This window comes from Lissotriton helveticus, chromosome 8, assembly GCF_964261635.1.
Source record: "Lissotriton helveticus chromosome 8, aLisHel1.1, whole genome shotgun sequence".
Classification (NCBI taxonomy): Eukaryota; Metazoa; Chordata; class Amphibia; order Caudata; family Salamandridae; genus Lissotriton; species Lissotriton helveticus.
The window spans coordinates 409,016,155-409,034,039 of record NC_136069.1 but is presented as its reverse complement, the minus strand read 5'-3'; the positions used below and the strand labels follow the sequence as shown (position 1 = coordinate 409,034,039).

At 41.2% G+C, this 17,885-nt stretch overlaps 1 protein-coding gene across 1 annotated transcript; it reads right to left on the bottom strand.

Annotated features, from left to right (window-relative positions):
• Nucleotides 1-318: 318 nt before the first annotated feature.
• LOC144771661 (uncharacterized) lies at nucleotides 319-17,150 on the bottom strand. Its single transcript, XM_078656013.1, has 5 exons — nucleotides 17,077-17,150; nucleotides 10,526-10,561; nucleotides 2,500-2,937; nucleotides 1,930-2,145; nucleotides 319-697 (listed from the first exon to the last, which is right to left on the bottom strand). Exons 3-5 carry the CDS (start codon nucleotides 2,935-2,937, stop codon nucleotides 410-412), a joined length of 942 nt encoding a protein of 313 aa, XP_078512139.1. The 5' UTR covers nucleotides 10,526-10,561; nucleotides 17,077-17,150; the 3' UTR covers nucleotides 319-409.
• Nucleotides 17,151-17,885: the final 735 nt, after the last annotated feature.

Below are 17,885 nucleotides of genomic sequence, written 5' to 3'. Positions count from 1 at the left end.
AAAGATGCCGAGTGGGTGAAAGATGCCGAGTGGGTGAAAGATGCATAGTGGGTGAAAGATGCAGAGTGGGTGAAAGATGCAGAGTGGGTGAATGAAGCAGAGTGGCTGAATGATGCAGAGTGGCGGAACGATGCAGAGTGGCTTAAAGCATCGGAGTTCGTGCAAGCTACAGAGTGTGTGTAATTAGTTGTGTTTTTAGTTTGTCCGATGTATTGCATGATTGTTGTATGTGTGTGTGACTATGTTGTATTAGTTGAGTGAAGTTGTAGTTGTATGTATCCTTCCTTTAGCAAAACAAGACCAAAGAAGTTTAAAATGTGTATTTCACACCTTTTCATTTTTAGTTAACACAATAATATTTATTTTGAAACTTTGTACAAAAATGTGAGAGCATGGCAACATGAGATTTTTAGTCGGAACATATGTCTTCATCGTCTTTCTCTTTTACAATGTTTATGATTTTCCCATTACAAAACACCACTTCACAAGTTTGTGGCAAATAATGTACAAGTGCATTTCCAATGTTGTCCACCTCATCATCCAACATAAACCATTTAATTAGTATGTCATTTTGAATTGGCATCGATTGATAAACGTCTGTGTTTGTCACCCTAATAGTTATAATACTTGTTTCATCTTTGGTGCTTTCGACGCCATAAATTTGTATGTCAATATTTTCCTGTGGTGGGGCTGTTACCTGTTGAGACAAAACAAATGCAACAATTAGTCCTTAGATTGTTATACGTTATGTTTTTTGTAAGTACAGTGTGAAAGAGAGACTTTTTGTTTGTGAGCGAGAGTGTGTGTGTGTGATAGAGAGTGCATGAAAGGTACAGAGTGGGCGAAAGGTACAGAGTGGGTGAAAGGTACAGAGTGGGCGAAAGGTACAGAGTGGGTGAAAGGTACAGAGTGGGCGAAAGGTACAGAGTGGGCGAAAGGTACATAGTGGGCGAAAGGTACATAGTGGGCGAAAGGTACAGAGTGGGCGAAAGGTACAGAGTGGGCAAAAGGTACAGAGTGGGCGAAAGGTACAGAGTGGGCGAAAGGTACAGAGTCCCCGAAAGGTATAGAGTGGGCGAAAGGTACCGAGTGGGCGAAAGGTACCGAGTGGGCGAAAGGTACCGAGTGGGCAAAAGGTACAGAGTGGGCGAAAGGTACAGAGTGGGCGAAAGGTACAGAGTGGGTGAAAGGTACAGAGTGGGTGAAAGGTAGAGAGTGGGTGAAAGGTAGAGAGTGGGTGAAAGGTACAGAGTGGGTGAAAGGTACAGAGTGGGTGAAAGGTACAGAGTGGGCGAAAGGTACAGAGTGGGTGAAAGGTACAGAGTGGGTGAAAGGTACAGAGTGCGTGAAAGGTTCAGAGTGCATGAAAGGCAGAGAGTGTGTGAAAAGTACAGAGTGGGTGAAAGGCTCAGAGTGGGTGAAAGGCTCAGAGTGGGGGAAAGGCACAGAGTGGGAGAAAGGCACAGAGTTGGGGAAAGGCACAGAGTTGGGGAAAGGCACAGAGTGGGTGAAAGGCACAGAGTGGGGGAAAGGCACAGAGTGGGGGAAAGGCTCAGAGTGGCTGAAAGGCTCAGAGTGGCTAAACGTGGCAGAGTGGCTAAAAGAGGCAGAGTGGGTGAAAGCGCCAGAGTGGCTGAAATAAGCAGAGTGTTTCTGAAAGAGGCAGAGTGTCTGAAAGAGGCAGAGTGTCTGAAAGAGCCATAGTGTCTGAAAGAGCCAGAGTGTCTGAAAGAGCCAGAGTGTCTGAAAGAGCCAGAGTGTCTGAAAGAGCCAGGGTAGTTGAAAGCTCCAGAGTGCTGGAAAGATAGAAAGTGCTTGAAAGGATGCAAGTGGGTGATATGTCCAGAGTGGGTGCGAGAGTGAGAAATTTGTATATAGGTTGTGAAATAGTAGTTCTTATTTCCCAATAAATTTATTTAGTCTGCTTACCTCTATTTTGCTGTGCCTCGTTGTATTCAATATTTTCTGTGCATTAAATTCATGGACAGTTACATGAGTTAGCGTGACATAATCTCCAAGATGTATGTTAAATAGTGTAGCTTCTCTCCACAGTGTCACTTTGATGTCATCTGTTGCATCTTTTAAAGTAATCGATTTCAGTGGAGTATCTTCTCCATTGATAAAGACAGTCTTTACGTCCTCTTCCTACACAAAAGAAGCATTGTATTAAATTGCGAAAGAAAAAACACTTAGTAATAGTGCGTTGTATGAATGGCAATCTAAGGTGTCATATTTAAGGACCCAACAGAACCTCCTATAGAAAAGATAGCAGTGTTTATTTCCCAAAATGGATTTGTAGAGAGTGCTTGTATTTATAGTAGACAGCTAAAAACTGGCATATTATGGTTAAAAAACTTCGTGCTTTCTACATAGTGTGACAGAGTGTATAATGCTATTTGTTTTTAGCTTGTTAGTGACGTTAGCAAAGGTGTAATGTGTGTGTAAGCTAACTAGGCATTTTTAGTTGTGACATGATGACATATTTGCGTTTATACTTACGCCACATATTGTCCCTGAAACGGTCATAAGACTTTTTAGACTTGCACGTTTTATTTCCTTAATGGGAGAAGCAGATGGTGGAGGCGGATGCAAAATGTTCTTCGCTTGTTGGATAAGGCCCTCCTCAATTTTCATTGCCGGAAATTTTGTAACTTTAGTTTGCTTAGTAATTAAAATTGTTTTGTTTTTGATGATGAAGTTGCGTATCAGTAGTCCACAGTTACTTTGAGTTTGCTCGTATAATTCTTCTTGATAACAAGTACATTTCATAGTACCAGTTTTATCTGCTACAGCCAAATGAAATAGAATTTTTTGTTCTTGTTTTGCATTTTTGTAAGTTGTTTTTCCAGAGCAGTTGATTACATTAACTCGTATGGGTTTCTGATATGGTTTGTTGTCATTGGTATTAATGTTACTGATTTCTTCAATAGACATCATCTGAAATATAAAATGAGTTATAACATGTTAAATACAAACCCATATTGCTTTATGATCACTGTAATAGCATTCTAATGTACCATAGTTGTGCAGTTTTCCATTTGTATATATATGATCTAAAATGGATTGGTAGTTAGTTGTGTAACTGGAAATGAGTTGTTTACATTGTAATTTAGCTTCAAAGAATCCAATTAATTGCTTAGTGTATGAATTTTGTTGAGATAGATCCACATTGAAATCCCCTATAATGATAAATTTGTGTGTGGGGTAAAAATCCGTAATATTTGTGATAAAATCCAAAAGAGAAGTTATACTTTGTTGTGGTGGTTTGTATAAAATAATAATAAGGTAATCCGTGTTATGAATATGTACAGTAAAATGTAAAATGTCTATCCCTTCATGTGTCTCATAAATAGGCAATATAAATAAATCTTTTTTGTAGTACATGATCATTCCATGGTTTGTGTTGTATGTATGAAATTTATCAAATATAATGTGATGGTATTGTTGTATCGAAAAATCACTATCTGTAGCCTTCCTTGTAGTGTTGATCTCAGTTAAGCAAATAATGTCTGCTTGTAATATATTCCTATCAGCTATCATAGAAGTAAAATTTTTCTGTAGTGATCTTATATTGTGTGCAATGATATTGAAATGTGCAGTGTATGTATGTAACTGTGGGATATGTATTTCAAGTGGCATTTCTGTCCTTAATCTGTGCATTTCCTCATTAACTTGTGGATGTACTAAAATTTTACCTTCATCAAAATTCTGTACATATACATTTTGTATTGATTTGGCCCTGCTAATAGCAACATAATGCAAATGATGAATCTTGCTGTTATTAAAGTGTATATAAAGTGGTTCGATAGTTGCACCTTGTGTGCGATGTATAGTCCGTGCTGATGCTTGGCGTAAAGGAAATTGCTTCCATATAATGGTAATAAATTTCTTAGTGTATTGAAAATGTCTAGCTATAGCATGTATTGGTGTCCATGTGTTTTGAATTTGTGAATGATATAAGTGTTTATATTGTTGTCTTGTTGTTTGTCCTATACTCTGATTCTCAAATAACAACCAAACAATGATAGGTGTATTGTTAATCAATTCAACTAATTGTACCACACCAGTTGCGCCATTTGTTAAACCATCATTTACATCCACATTGCAACTTAAATCATAACGAAGTTGTAAGGCTATGTGTAATGTATGTGAAAGGCCCATTGTTTTCTGTGGATCTTTGGGCAGTTGCTTCAGAATTGTTTTTTTCACATTTTCTGACAAATCAGAACTTACGGTATCGCTTGCTACTGTTATGTAGACTGGATAATGTTTGCTATGTGTTTCCTAAACCTGTTTGTTAATTTCATTAACTTCTCTATTAGTTGACATGATATATGGGATTGTTTCTAATAGACTCTCATCAGGTTGTATTTCCCTTAGCTTAATTTGTGAAATATCTTCTTCAGTATGCTTGCCTTCTCTCAACCGGTTTAGTAGTTGAGCAAATTGAAGATCTTCTTTTTGGCGCATAATTTTGGTTAATTCAAAAATTTTAAAATGTTCTTTCCATAAATTTGCACTTAAAGGACCATACAACTGTGTAGAATTCTGAAAAATGTATCTGTCAAATACAGGTTTTAATTGGTAAAAGTCACCAATGGCTAAAATAGAAATCCCTCCAAATGGTTCATTAGATGATTTTATTTCTTGTAGCCTGTTATGTATAAAATTTAACATATTGTGCCCTACCATTGAAATTTCATCTATAATAACAACTCTAACATGCATCATTTCCATTTGTAGAGCAGTTCTATGTTCATGACTCAGTTGTTTATAAGTCAAACTTTGCGACACAGGTATTTTGAAAGTGCTATGCAGTGTTTTGCCATTAATATTATGGGCAGCCTTGCCTGTTGGAGCAGTAAGTAAGATATAAACATTGTCTGGATTTTCACCTGCCTTTGTGTTATAGTAACGTAGTAAAGTTTGGTATAGTGCAGATATTACAAAACTTTTCCCAACACCAGCCCCTCCGGTGCAAAAAGTATAGCATGGAGTGCTTGTAGTTTTAAACCAATGCAAGTGATGGTAAACAAATTGTAGTTGTTCTTCTGTTAAGTTTTGCATAAGTTCTTGGTATTTCTCATTGGGTAAAAAAACGTTAGTTGAGCTTTGTTCATCGGTGGTAGTTCTAATTCCTAAATCTAGAGCCAAATCATATATATTATTTATTTCATTATTTTGGTCTTCTCTCTGTATATTTACTGTTGGTGATAGAGGAGGTGAAATTACATTTTCATGACACTGTTCATGAAGAACGTTTGTAACTTCTCCATGCTGTTTGTTATAGATTTTTAGATGTGCGTCAACAAAGGTTTTAACTTCCAGATACCTGTCATAGTAAGTTTCCTTGTTTATTCGTATTTTATGTTCTTCCCTCCATGGATAGTGCAACATTAATATCTCTCTATAATACTCTTCAGGTTCATTATTTTTGTTAAATCTGCAAAAGCGTATTATTTTCCCTTGTGTGCGCTTATTTAAAGCATAATCAGAAATCTGTTTCTGTTGTTCTTTATTCCCGTTACTACATGCTATTTCTAATTCTTCCTCATCTGAGCTGTAAAAGTTTTGTTCTGCAAGTAAATCTTCGCTATCATTGATTTCTCTCTGATGTGTTTTTTTCTTCACATAGTTAAAATTTGCTGCATAGTCTGCTAACGTGCACATCTCTACTGATTGTGGCCGTTTGCAGTACTTAATAATAATATTTTCACATTGAATGTCAGTAGAATTTTCTGGCAAGTTATTAATCGTTTCCAAATCACGCATTAAATAAGTTCTTTTTTCTGGACGGCTAGTATTAATAAATACAAATGATCGTGAGCTTTTCCTTAATGGTATTTGAAGAATTAGATATGCTGCTTCTTGAGCACTAATTTCTGTGCAGTTGAGGAATTTGTTTCCTATGTGTTTAAGTTGATCTTTGACATTACTATTGCTTGTTACCTCTTTAGCAGCTTGCGCTAGAAGTTTGCTAATTCCTCTTTGCGATTTACTGATATATGAGATAATGTAGACAGCACAAGCATAAGGGTCCAGTATAAACTGCAAGTCTATGTTTGCTCGCCAAGCTTCTAAAAGAGTACTATTGTAGTTATTGATGAAGCATTCGGCTGGTGTTCGTTTCAAAAAAATTGTTGTTTTTTGTAAGCTAGTTTGTATTGAAGTAATATATTCGTTATCATCCATTTTAATGAAGTCTAAAAATTCGTCAAAAGAAAGTGTATTAAAAGTAGTACTATTCATAGCTTCATGTATTATTTTAATATTATCTTGCCATTGCTTATTTGTCGCCTCAAGTGTTAATGGCTCTAATATAAGCGTTGTTGACATTGGGTATTTAGGATATTGATATTTGCATGTCCTTTGATGTTTACGCCTGCAATTTTTGGTATGACCATGCCTTTGTAGATTTATTAACGGTTGTAAAACAGGGTTTTCAGACTTATGACAAGTGATATATTTGTCAATGAAGCTATTGACTTCTTCCACTGGTGAAACACCATACAGTGGTGCTTTGTTTACCCAGAGTAATGCATGTATATGTGGAGAACCTCTTTGTTGGAATTCGACTCTGTAAAAGTAGTCTACTATTTCCCCAATAGGATTAGTGCCATTCATCAAAACACAATTAAAGAATTTCCTAACTTGATAGTCAAACTGTCTTGCACATGTTATAGGATCTTCTTGTATTAATTTACTTTTAGTTTCCCAAGCCATGTTTAAGAATTCTTCCTCTGTGCATTCCTTTAAGTTTCTAACTCTCAATAGTATATTTATTAAATGGTGCCATTTTGTTTCGGCAGCAGATAAAGTCAAAAAGAAAGTAGGTATGCCAAGTTGCCTTATCATTGCAAAAATATCTTTTTTGCAACCTTCCCAATATGGAGGTGAACTGCGTATAGTTTTTAATACTTTGTAACCCTCATTTAACTGTAAAACATTCTCAATATTAGATTTTATGTCTTTAGCAGTTATTTTCTTTCCATCTGTACATTTTTTCCTGATGGAAATGTTGATTTTACCGTGGATCTGCTTAATATGTAATTTCTTCAGTTTAAAAAAGACATTACTAATAGATTTAGCGACTCTTCTATCATAACTTCGTAACTCTGTTTGGCAAATAGTACTATAATGTACCGGTATGTGCCTTTGCTTATTGTTTGGCCTTCGTTCACCACAAAAAATAGTAGGGAAAGCCAAAAACTCAGAATCTTTATCCTCATATAAACCTCTTGGCGTGTTATGTTCAGCTGGAGCTAAACTTAACACATTCACCGAATTAGTAGTAATAGTTTCATTTGTTAACATAGTATCCAAATTTCCAGCTTCTATGTTGTCTGAACTATCAGATGAATTGTTTGTCTCCGAAGTCTCATTGTGAGATTCTATTTCTGGAGGTATATACTCCCAGTCAGGGTTAATAGTAACACCATATTCATTAAACATTGTACTATTTTTAGCTAAGAAACAACAAATAACTGTGGGTCTAATGATACGTTCAAGACATGCTATGCGTTGCTGGCTATGTGTCTGCTGCTACTGTTTAAATAGAAGACAGACTGGACAGTCAACCACTGTGAAAAATGTCCATCAGTTACTCATTTTCGGGCTCCCAGTACATCATCTGGTCTACTCCACAGTAGTATGACCACCACTCTATCCCCATAGATATATATTGGAGAAATATAGTGGTGGATGAATGTCTGGTAAGTTTTGTTCATTTGTGAGTAACGGAAAGCAGTGCATAAAAAATAAGTGCAAAGGGAAAAATATAAGTGTAAGATTGGATAGTGCATACAATAATCACTTTATTCTAAGGTCATGCACCTCCAATATTAAAAACAACAATAGTGCAAAAAAGTCAGGTGGTTCAAACAAATACCTTCTGACTGGGCTATCTGGTCGACATGTTTCTGCGGGTAATGGTCATATATTATACCAACCGCTTCCTCAGGACCCATAAACTTAATTGCTACTGCATAACGTGATAATATGTGAAAAAACAACAGGACATTTGTGAACAGAAAAAAGTGTCACCTGTACACTTCCATTTTCCTCCTGTGAAAGTCCGGTTGAAATAAAGCCAGCATGTCAACATGTAATGAAATATAAACAATAATAACACCTTCATTAGTAAGGGCTATGCAAGCGATATCGCTAGAATCATATCAGTACTGTATCTGGGTCAAATGACCCTAGTATGTATGACATTGTATCCAAAATCAATGCCTCACCTTAAATTGTAAGGGGAATTGCCTCACCTCACCTGGCAAACAGCTCAGGAAAATGAAGCCCCGCTCTAAAATGCAGAAAATGTATACAAAGATCAATATTAAAAGACATGTGTCGGGTCAAGGCAGAGACAAGCCTGTGGGATGCTCAGACAGCAAGCCACTAGGAGTCAATTGTCTTATCATTCCAAAATGTTGGGCCAATTAGTTAATTGCAATGGCGTCAGGCATAAGATGTTGAGAATAGCCAGTCATTAAATCCTGCTATCATTTCTTAATATCTGCACTTTGCCTGTAGAGCCATCTTAACAGATAACTATAGCGCATCCATGCATATCTTGTGTGCGTTAAGATCTGCAGTGTGCGGCCAGAAAATAGAAATATAAATATATGAGCGCGCGCTGTATGTCACAGGACGCGCCCAGGCGCTGAATCTCTACGCGCTCAGTAGATTACATTTACTGGTAAACACACCGCTTGTCACAAACTATGCCCATGTATTACATGCAGAAGCGCATTCGCTCGGATTTAATGAAGAGCGTCTTATCCATACCAGTAAAGAGTTAATCATAGCCCCTCCTGCGCCCTTACCTCTCCGTCGGTACTTCAAACAGTCATTTTTAGCTAGCCATGTAGCTGCCTTTTTTACTGTATTTGGTCTAATATTTTCATAATGTGTATATGATTTATAGACTAATTTCCTTTTTAATTTCACTGGGATTGTCATGGCGTCATTAATTTGCCTTGGTAAAATGGTAACAGTTGTCATAACATCTGCAGGTACATTAACTACTGCACCTGATAATGATTTTTGAAAACCGCGTGGCAGAGTCCGAATTTGTAAGAATGGTATCCTAGGTGAAACTAATCGTTCTTCTAAATCATATAATTCTAATTCAGCTGGTACATTTGGGATCCCATGCCATTTAGAATTGAACATGGTGGTATTTTATCTTTGCGAATGTAATAATAGCAAGTCATACAAATTAAATTTGTTTTCTTCTTACTAATGTTACACTTTCTGAAAATTTCAGATTGGCTAACACTGCGTGTATTTTTCACCGTTGCTTTATGCCACAATTGATTGCAAAGAGTACAAATGTATTCTGGGCCATGCAATATTTCACGGTGGAATTTCCTAATAATTGTATGGATTTGTTTAGCTGGTTTCTGCCTTTGACCCTTCGTTAATTTTGGTCTGTTTTGATCAAGACCAATTTGTTTACTGTTGGTAATGTCTTCTTCAGCTGCATTAATTTGTTTCCTTTTTACAACTTTTTGTGGACATGTACTTGAATCCCTATTTCTTTTCAGAGACTGTTTCTTTGTTCCCTGTATAGATTTACTATTTCCTGGTAATTGTGATAAATTGCTATTCTCTCCCTTACTTTGATTCAGTACATCATCTGAAGACATTGTAGTTGATGTTATAGTCTGATTAGGAGTACATTCAGTAGTATGTACCCAAATCTTTCTTTCTTGCGGTAGGTGACTATTTTTCTTGTGCACAGTAAGTGCTTTAGTAAAAGATTTCCTCTGAATGACTTTTATATCGATTGGTGTTAATTCAAAATGGACACATTGCTCAGCCTGATATGTAAACTGATATGCTAGTTTCACAACATATTGAATCAGCCCTTCAAAAGAATGAAATGCAATTGTAACACATGTTCCGTTAGAATGAGGCATGCCTTCATCGTCCCTGCTATGTGAATCAAATACAAAGTATATTTGCATATGTTTGAAAATTGCTATAACATATACATCCATACAAAGTATAACACCACAGTGCTTATTAAGAGTTACATTTAATGCAGTGCTAATATCTGGGTACGCTTTATCAAAACGTTTAAGGACATCACCGTAGTAAGCGTTCCGTAGCGTGAGGGAATATATCTCTTGATTGTGGTCTATATACCTTGGCAAGTCATCTGGATGCATAAGTGTTTCTTTGTTAATAGAATGCATTTGTAGATATAAAGCGTCCCCACGGTCCATTATATAATGCAGATCATTAGAATTCCAAGTAGTTACTGGTTTGCATAAATTGTGCAAGACAGCAAAAACACTATTTGGTAAGCATTGCTTACCTTGTGATTTGCTATTAAATTTTCTATTCCCTTGATGGTAACTTGCTTTCAAGCATCTCTGCATCTTAGATGTTATAATAAAAGTATCTTTGCACCAATTTTAAATTAAAAACCTTTTCCGAGTACCTAATTTATTGGGGGGACTGTAAGGTATAAATTTTTGACAATCTTTGCCCTAACTGGCAAAGTAGTATTTACCTTAACTTGTGTTTCTTTCGTTGTTGTTTTAATAATCTGAAAGGAGAAGAAAGAAATGTTGGTTATAATATATCTTTTGTAAGTCTTCACGTAAAGTACTTTACATTTTGTTAATGCAATTCTTGTAAAGTGGTAAAAATGTGTTACAGTGTGTGAGTTAAAAAGCGAGTTTGAGGTTGAGGGTGAATGAGGGTGAGGGGTTGAGGGTGAGTGAGGGTGAGGGTTTGAGGGTGAGAGGTTGAGGGTGAGTGAGGGTGAGGTTGAGGGTGAGTGAGGGTGAGGTTGAGTCAGGGTGAGGTTCAGAGTGAGGGTGAGGGTGAGTGAGGGTGAGGGTGAGTGAGGGTGAAGGGTTGAGGGTGAGTGAGGGTGAGGGGTTGAGGGTGAGTGAGGGTGAGTGAGGGTAAAGGGGTGAGGGGGTGAGGGTGAGTGAGGGTGAGGCGTTGAGGGTGAGTGAGGGTGAGTGAGGATTGGGGGTGAGTGAGGGTGAGTGAAGGTGAGGGTGAGGGTGAGTGAGGGTGAGTGAGGGTGATGGTGAGTGAGGGTGAGTGAGGGTGAGGGTGAGTGAGGGTGAGGTGTTGATGGTGAGTGAGGGTGAGTGAGGGTGAGGGTGAGTGAGGGTGAGGGTGAGTGAGGGTGAGTGAGTGAGGGTGAGGGTGAGTGAGGGTGAGGGTGATGGTGAGTGAGGGTGAGTGAAGGTGAGTGAGGGTGAGGTGTTGATGGTGAGTGAGGGTGAGTGAGGGTGAGGGTGAGTGAGGGTGAGGGTGAGTGAGGGTGAGGGTGAGTGAGGGTGAGGGTGAGTAAGGGTGAGGGGTTGAGGGTGAGTGAGGGTGAGGGTGAGTGAGGGTGAGGGGTTGAGGGTGAGTGAGGGTGAGTGAGGGTGAGGGTGAGTGAGGGTGAGGTTGAGTCAGGGTGAGGTTGAGGGTGAGTGAGGGTGAGGGTGAGTGAGGGTGAGGGGTTGAGGGTGAGTGAGGGTCAGGGGTTGAGGGTGAGTGAGGGTGAGTGAGGGTGAAGGGGTGAGGGGTTGAGGGTGAGTGAAGGAGGGTGAGGGTGAGTGAGGGTGAGGGTGAGGCGTTGAGGGTGAGTGAGGGTGAGTGAGGTGTTGGAGGTGAGTGAGGGTGAGTGAAGGTGACGGTGAGTGAGGGTGAGTGAGGGTGAGGGTGAGTGAGGGTGAGGGTGATGGTGAGTGAGGGTGGGGGTGAGTGAGGGTGAGGTGTTGATGGTGAGTGAGGGTGAGGGAGAGGGGTTGAGGCTGAGGGTGGGTGAGGGTGAAGGTGAGTGAGGGTGAGTGAGGGTGAGGGTGAGTGAGGGTGAGGGGTTGAGGGTGAGTGAGGGTGAGGGGTTGAGGGTGAGTGAGGGTGAGAGTGAGTGAGGGTGAGTGTTTGCGGGTGAGTGAGGTGAGTGAGGGTGAGGGGTTGGGGGTGAGTGAGGGTGAGTGAGGGTGAGGGGTTGAGGGTGAGTGAGGGTGAGAGTGAGTGAGGGTGAGTTTATCCACTGCAAAATCTACACATTTAAGAACAAGCAGAACCTGTTTGTATTGAAATGAGTATATTTGACTATAAATTGAAAGGCTTAAATTTTAGTTAAAAAGCGAGTTTGAGGTTGAGGGTGAATGAGGGTGAGGGATTGAGGGTGAGTGAGGGTGAGGGTTTGAGGGTGAGAGGTTGAGGGTGAGTGAGGGTGAGGTTGAGGGTGAGTGAGGGTGAGGTTGAGTCAGGGTGAGGTTCAGAGTGAGGGTGAGTGAGGGTGAGGGTGAGTGAGGGTGAGGGGTTGAGGGTGAGTGAGGGTGAGGGGTTGAGGGTGAGTGAGGGTGAGTGAGGGTAAAGGGGTGAGGGGGTGAGGGTGAGTGAGGGTGAGGCGTTGAGGGTGAGTGAGGGTTAGTGAGGATTGGGGGTGAGTGAGGGTGAGTGAAGGTGAGGGTGAGTGAGGGTGAGGGTGAGTGAGGGTGAGGGTGGGTGAGGGTGATGGTGAGTGAGGGTGAGTGAGGGTGAGTGAGGGTGAGGTGTTGATGGTGAGTGAGGGTGAGGGTGAGTGAGGGTGAGGGTGAGTGAGGGTGAGTGGGGGTGAGTGAGTGAGGGTGAGGGTGAGTGAGGGTGAGGGTGATGGTGAGTGAGGGTGAGTGAAGGTGAGTGAGGGTGAGGTGTTGATGGTGAGTGAGGGTGAGTGAGGGTGAGGGTGAGTGAGGGTGAGGGTGAGTGAGGGTAAGGGTGAGGGGTTGAGGGTGAGTGAGGGTGAGGGTGAGTGAGGGTGAGGGGTTGAGGGTGAGTGAGGGTGAGGGTGAGTGAGGGTGAGGTTGAGTCAGGGTGAGGTTGAGGGTGAGTGAGGGTGAGGGTGAGTGAGGGTGAGGGGTTGAGGGTGAGTGAGGGTCAGGGGTTGAGGGTGAGTGAGGGTGAGTGAGGGTGAAGGGGTGAGGGGTTGAGGGTGAGTGAAGGAGGGTGAGGGTGAGTGAGGGTGAGGGTGAGGCGTTGAGGGTGAGTGAGGGTGAGTGAGGTGTTGGAGGTGAGTGAGGGTGAGTGAAGGCGACGGTGAGTGAGGGTGAGGGTGAGTGAGGGTGAGTGAGGGTGAGGGTGATGGTGAGTGAGGGTGAGTGAGGGTGGGGGTGAGTGAGGGTGAGGTGTTGATGGTGAGTGAGGGTGAGGGAGAGGGGTTGAGGCTGAGGGTGGGTGAGGGTGAAGGTGAGTGAGGGTGAGTGAGGGTGAGGGTGAGTGAGGGTGAGTGAGGGTGAGGGGTTGAGGGTGAGTGAGGGTGAGGGGTTGAGGGTGAGTGAGGGTGAGAGTGAGTGAGGGTGAGTGTTTGCGGGTGAGTGAGGTGAGTGAGGGTGAGGGGTTGGGGGTGAGTGAGGGTGAGTGAGGGTGAGTGAGGGTGAGGGGTTGAGGGTGAGTGAGGGTGAGAGTGAGTGAGGGTGAGTTTATCCACTGCAAAATCTACACATTTAAGAACAAGCAGAACCTGTTTGTATTGAAATGAGTATATTTGACTATAAATTGAAAGGCTTAAATTTTAGCAGAGCCATTAACGACATTTACTCTGAAATAAAAGGTCGAAAATTAGCAGTGGTACAATATTTAAAAATTATATTTCTTCAAATCTGCTATAATATGAATTTTAGCGAACTAAATGCTGGCATATCTTAAACCCTGCCATACGAAAACTGGCCTAAGATTATCGTGTTCATAAACACAGGCCCTGAACACACACTGCGTGATTATTAAAAGATTTGACGCAAATTAAGCCTTGGTATATCTAAAATCCTGTATCATTACAAAGATACAAAAAACGATGACTTAATAGAACACTGGCATAGCCAGAGAAGCTATCAGAGCTCTAATACGATCTCTTCCGTGATCAGTCACTTCACTGCATTCTGTAAATATGGCAAGTTAAGCTTTTTTAAATCGGACAAGTCGATTTATCCACAAAGTAACTAACTGGACAAGTAGTTCAGATAAAATTGCATCCTCTTGACCCAAGTCAGGAGTCTCCTCAGACAGGTAAATAGAGATGCAGTGTCAACAAGCACAGAATTAGAAAATGCAGAACTGCTGGCAATGAGAAAGCTCCACGCCACCTTGAAGGTTAGCCACAAACTAATTCCAGATTTGAGTAGCAAGTAGTTTAAATCCTAACACTGCTGTACTGTTCAGTCTATGTTCTTCACCAAGATAGAGCCAGGTGACACCAGGATCATAGCCGCACAAAAAAACAGCTTGTGGGCTCTGTACAATGCGCAAGGAAATGAAATACAGTTCGCAAAACTGTGCCCAGTACTGCAGAGACAGCCGGAAGCACGGGTGCTGACAGGTGCGTTTAAGTGTGTAGGGGAGCGAGGGTTGCACTTGTGACGTCTGCCATGTCAAAGGCCTAAGGTACATCATGCTACATATGTTAACAGAATAATGTACCTTTTGTGAACATGTTTTATTTACGGTGCTGTGCTCCCCGGGTAGGTCTATAGAAACGAACATCTAGATGAATATTGAACTGCGTGTGTAAAGCTTGTGCTGCGCTTGTGGCAAGTAAGGCCTTTGCTGTTTGAGGGCAGGGATTGGAAGGTGTGTGAATGCACGTATATGTGCAAAGTCTGTGCTGTGATCTGTTTGTTGATTAAATTTGCACTTGCTGGTGTGCGCAGGTACAGTTGTGCTGTGAATCGAGGATAACGTTTGCGATGTGTGCCGTTACAGCAAAGTCTGCTTGCTGCAACGTGTGCATGTAAAGCCTGTGCTGTCACGGTGTGTTTGAAGCCTGTGGTGTTAGATGTTTGACGTTACGTTTGTGTTGCGTGCAGCTGTCAAATACAACCAACAGACGCTTACACAGACGCTGCCTGTGCAGTCTGGGAAGCAGGAACAGCTGCAGCCCCTGTTGCATTGCCTTTGTGTTTAGCACAGGAAAGGCGTGCACTGTGACTCTTAACACAAGCATCCCTCGTATAAACAATTATATTCCTTCAAATCTGCTATAATACGAATTTTCGCGAACTAAATGCTGGCATATCTTAAGCCCTGCCGTAAGAAAAAAGGCCTAAGATTATCGTGTTCATAAACAGAGGCCCTGAACACACAGCGTGTGATTATTCAAAGATTTGACGCAAATTAAGCCTTTGTATATCTAAAATCCTGTATCATTCCAAAGATACAAAAAACGCTGACTTAATAGAACTCTGGTATTGGCAGAGAAGCTATCAGAGCTCTAAAACGATCTCTTCCGTGATCAGTCACTTCACTGCATTCTGTAAATATGGGAAGTTAAGCATTTTTAAATGGGACAAGTTGATTTCTACAAAAACTACCTAAGTGGACAAGTAGATTAGAAAAAATTGCATCCTCTTGACGCAAGTCAGGAGTCTGCTCAGACAGGTAAATAGAGATGCAGTGTCAACATGCACAGAATCACTAAAGGCAGAACTGCTGCCAATGAGAAAGCTCAACGCCACCTTGAAGGTTAGCAACAAACGAATTCCAGACCACAAACAAATTCCAGATTCGAGTAGCAAGTAGTTTAAATGCAAACACTGCTGTACTGTTCAGTCTATGTTCTTCACCAAGATATAGCCAGGTGACACCAGGATCTTAGCCGCACAAAAATACAGCTTGTGGGCTCAGTACAATGCGCAAAGAAATGAAATACAGTTCGCAAAACTGTGCCCAGTACTGCAGAGACAGCCAGAAGCACGGGTGCTGACAGGTGCGTTTAAGTGTGTAGGGGAGCGAGGGTTGCACTTGTGACGTCTGCCATGTCAAAGGCCTAAGGTACATCATGCTACATATGTTAACAGAATAATGTACCTCTTGTGAACATGTTTTATTTACGGTGCTGTGCTCCCCGGGTAGGTTTATAGAAACGAACATCTAGATGAATATTGAACTGCGTGTGTAAAGCTTGTGCTGCGCTTGTGGCAAGTAAGGCCTTTGCTGTTTGAGGGCAAGGATTGTAAGGTGTGTGAATGCATGTATATGTGCAAAGTCTGTGCTGTGATGTGTTTGTTGATTAAGTTTGCACTTGCTGGTGTGCGCAGGTACAGTTGTGCTGTGAATAGAGGATAACGTTTGCGATGTGTGCCGTTACAGCAAAGTCTGCTTGCTGCAACGTGTGCATGTAAAGCCTGTGCTGTCACGGTGTCTTTGAAGCCTGTGGTGTTAGATGTTTGACGTTACATTTGTGTTGCGGGCAGCTGTCAAATACAACGAACACACGCTTACACAGACGCTGCCTGTGCAGTCTGGGAAGCAGGAACATCTGCAGCTCCTGTTGCATTGGCTTTGTGTTTAGCACAGGAAAGGCGTGCACTGTGACTCTTAACAGAAGCATCCCTCGTATACTGGACATTAATGCACATAAGTGCAAGCCGACAAAGAAAGCACCGCCACCAGCGCCTTCTCCGTTGCTAGGTGCCACCTCTTCAGCGAAGCTAAGGTTCACTTCAAAGGTGTGGGAGGAGTGCGGCTGGTGGAACACACGGCGATTTGGTTGCCACAGTTAGTTAAACTTAGTTTAAACCCCTGTAGCCTGTATAATCATAGAATGAATGCGTTGTGCGTGTAATATTGAAAGTGTATCCAGATAGTGTGCAAGTAATTTAGCTACTAGAAGTTGTGAACGAAATGTTCATGGGAGTGTGGCGAAGTGTTATGATATGAGATAGCGTCCTAATGTTCCGAAAGTGTGTGTCGAGTGTGTTTTTGTAAAACACTGTAGAGAATGAGGTACGCATGGGGATGTAAGGGTGATGTTTGTTCCTAAGCATCTGAATGTGAGATTATGTGTGCGATTTTGTGTGTTAAGTGGAAGCTGAAGCTGTGTGCAATGTCGATCCGGTTGATAGTGTAAATTAACATGAAGTCGTGCTTGCAATCAATATGTCGTGCTTGTAATTTAGTAAGTGTTGTTAGTTGTGTGTGCGTCAAAAGGTAACACAAGGAGCCGTACGAGAAGGTGTGTGTCAAAGTCATGTTGTGACTTGAATTAGTGGAAGAAATGTTCTGTGTGGTGAGTTGAACTGTTATGAACGAAAGCAAAAACGTGTAGCAGAGTGAACAGTTGGATGTACTTACATGATATATGTTTGTGCGCCGTTTCTTTTACCCTTTCAAGGAAATGTTGAATGTGTCCGAATAACCTACAAGATATAACGATAAAAGAAAAACAAATATGTATCGGTATGTTCAAACAAAGCTATGACCTGCTTGAGAAATTACGTATTCCTTTGATAAGTATTATCAGAGAACATTTAGTGTTCCAAAATAACATGTTGCACAATAATTTAACACAGGTGCAATGTGGATATAGTAAAGGTTATAATAAACTGAAGTTAATGTATCAATGCTGTCCCTTTGGGGTATTGAAATAAAAGTTCCATGCACTTACTTTCGAAGATTGAATGGCGGAGTTTTTCAGTGGCTGTTGGTCGTTATCAGCAAGTACAGCGTCGTTCTGTAAGTCTGAGTTCTGTTCTCGCAGGTAAAAACAGAGTCTGACTGAAAGTGATCCGTCCCCCAGCTTAAATAGGGGCTAACGTTGAAAAAAAGGTTTTTTTTTGTTTTTAGTTTAAGAAAGGATCAAAAGTTTTAGTCCTTCCCTTGCCCCAAGGAAAAGTCACACTAGATGATGTGTGCGACTTGGAAGTGTGAATGTTTGAATGTGTATGCAGATGGAGTTTCGACATTGGCGCGACAGTAGACTTCCCTGGGCAACTCCCTTAATGGCTCCTAAGAGTTCGCTCTCAACTGACAAAGCAAACGCCATTCTTTTTTCCCTTAGTCTAATTCGACTAGAACTGTGTGGTGCAAGTTACCCGTAAAAATGGCATTTATAAAGCTTCCAAAGTATACAAAGTTGGCCTTTGTAACCTACAACTCTTGTA

Coding starts and splice junctions, on each gene's coding strand:
- LOC144771661 (XM_078656013.1), bottom strand. CDS start 2,937: ATGATGTCTATTGAAGAAATCAGTAACATTAATACCAATGACAACAAA. Junction 2,146..2,499: donor TTTCAGGGACAATATGTGGC/GTAAGTATAAAC, acceptor TCTTTTGTGTAG/GAAGAGGACGTAAAGACTGT. Junction 698..1,929: donor CGAGGCACAGCAAAATAGAG/GTAAGCAGACTA, acceptor TTGTCTCAACAG/GTAACAGCCCCACCACAGGA.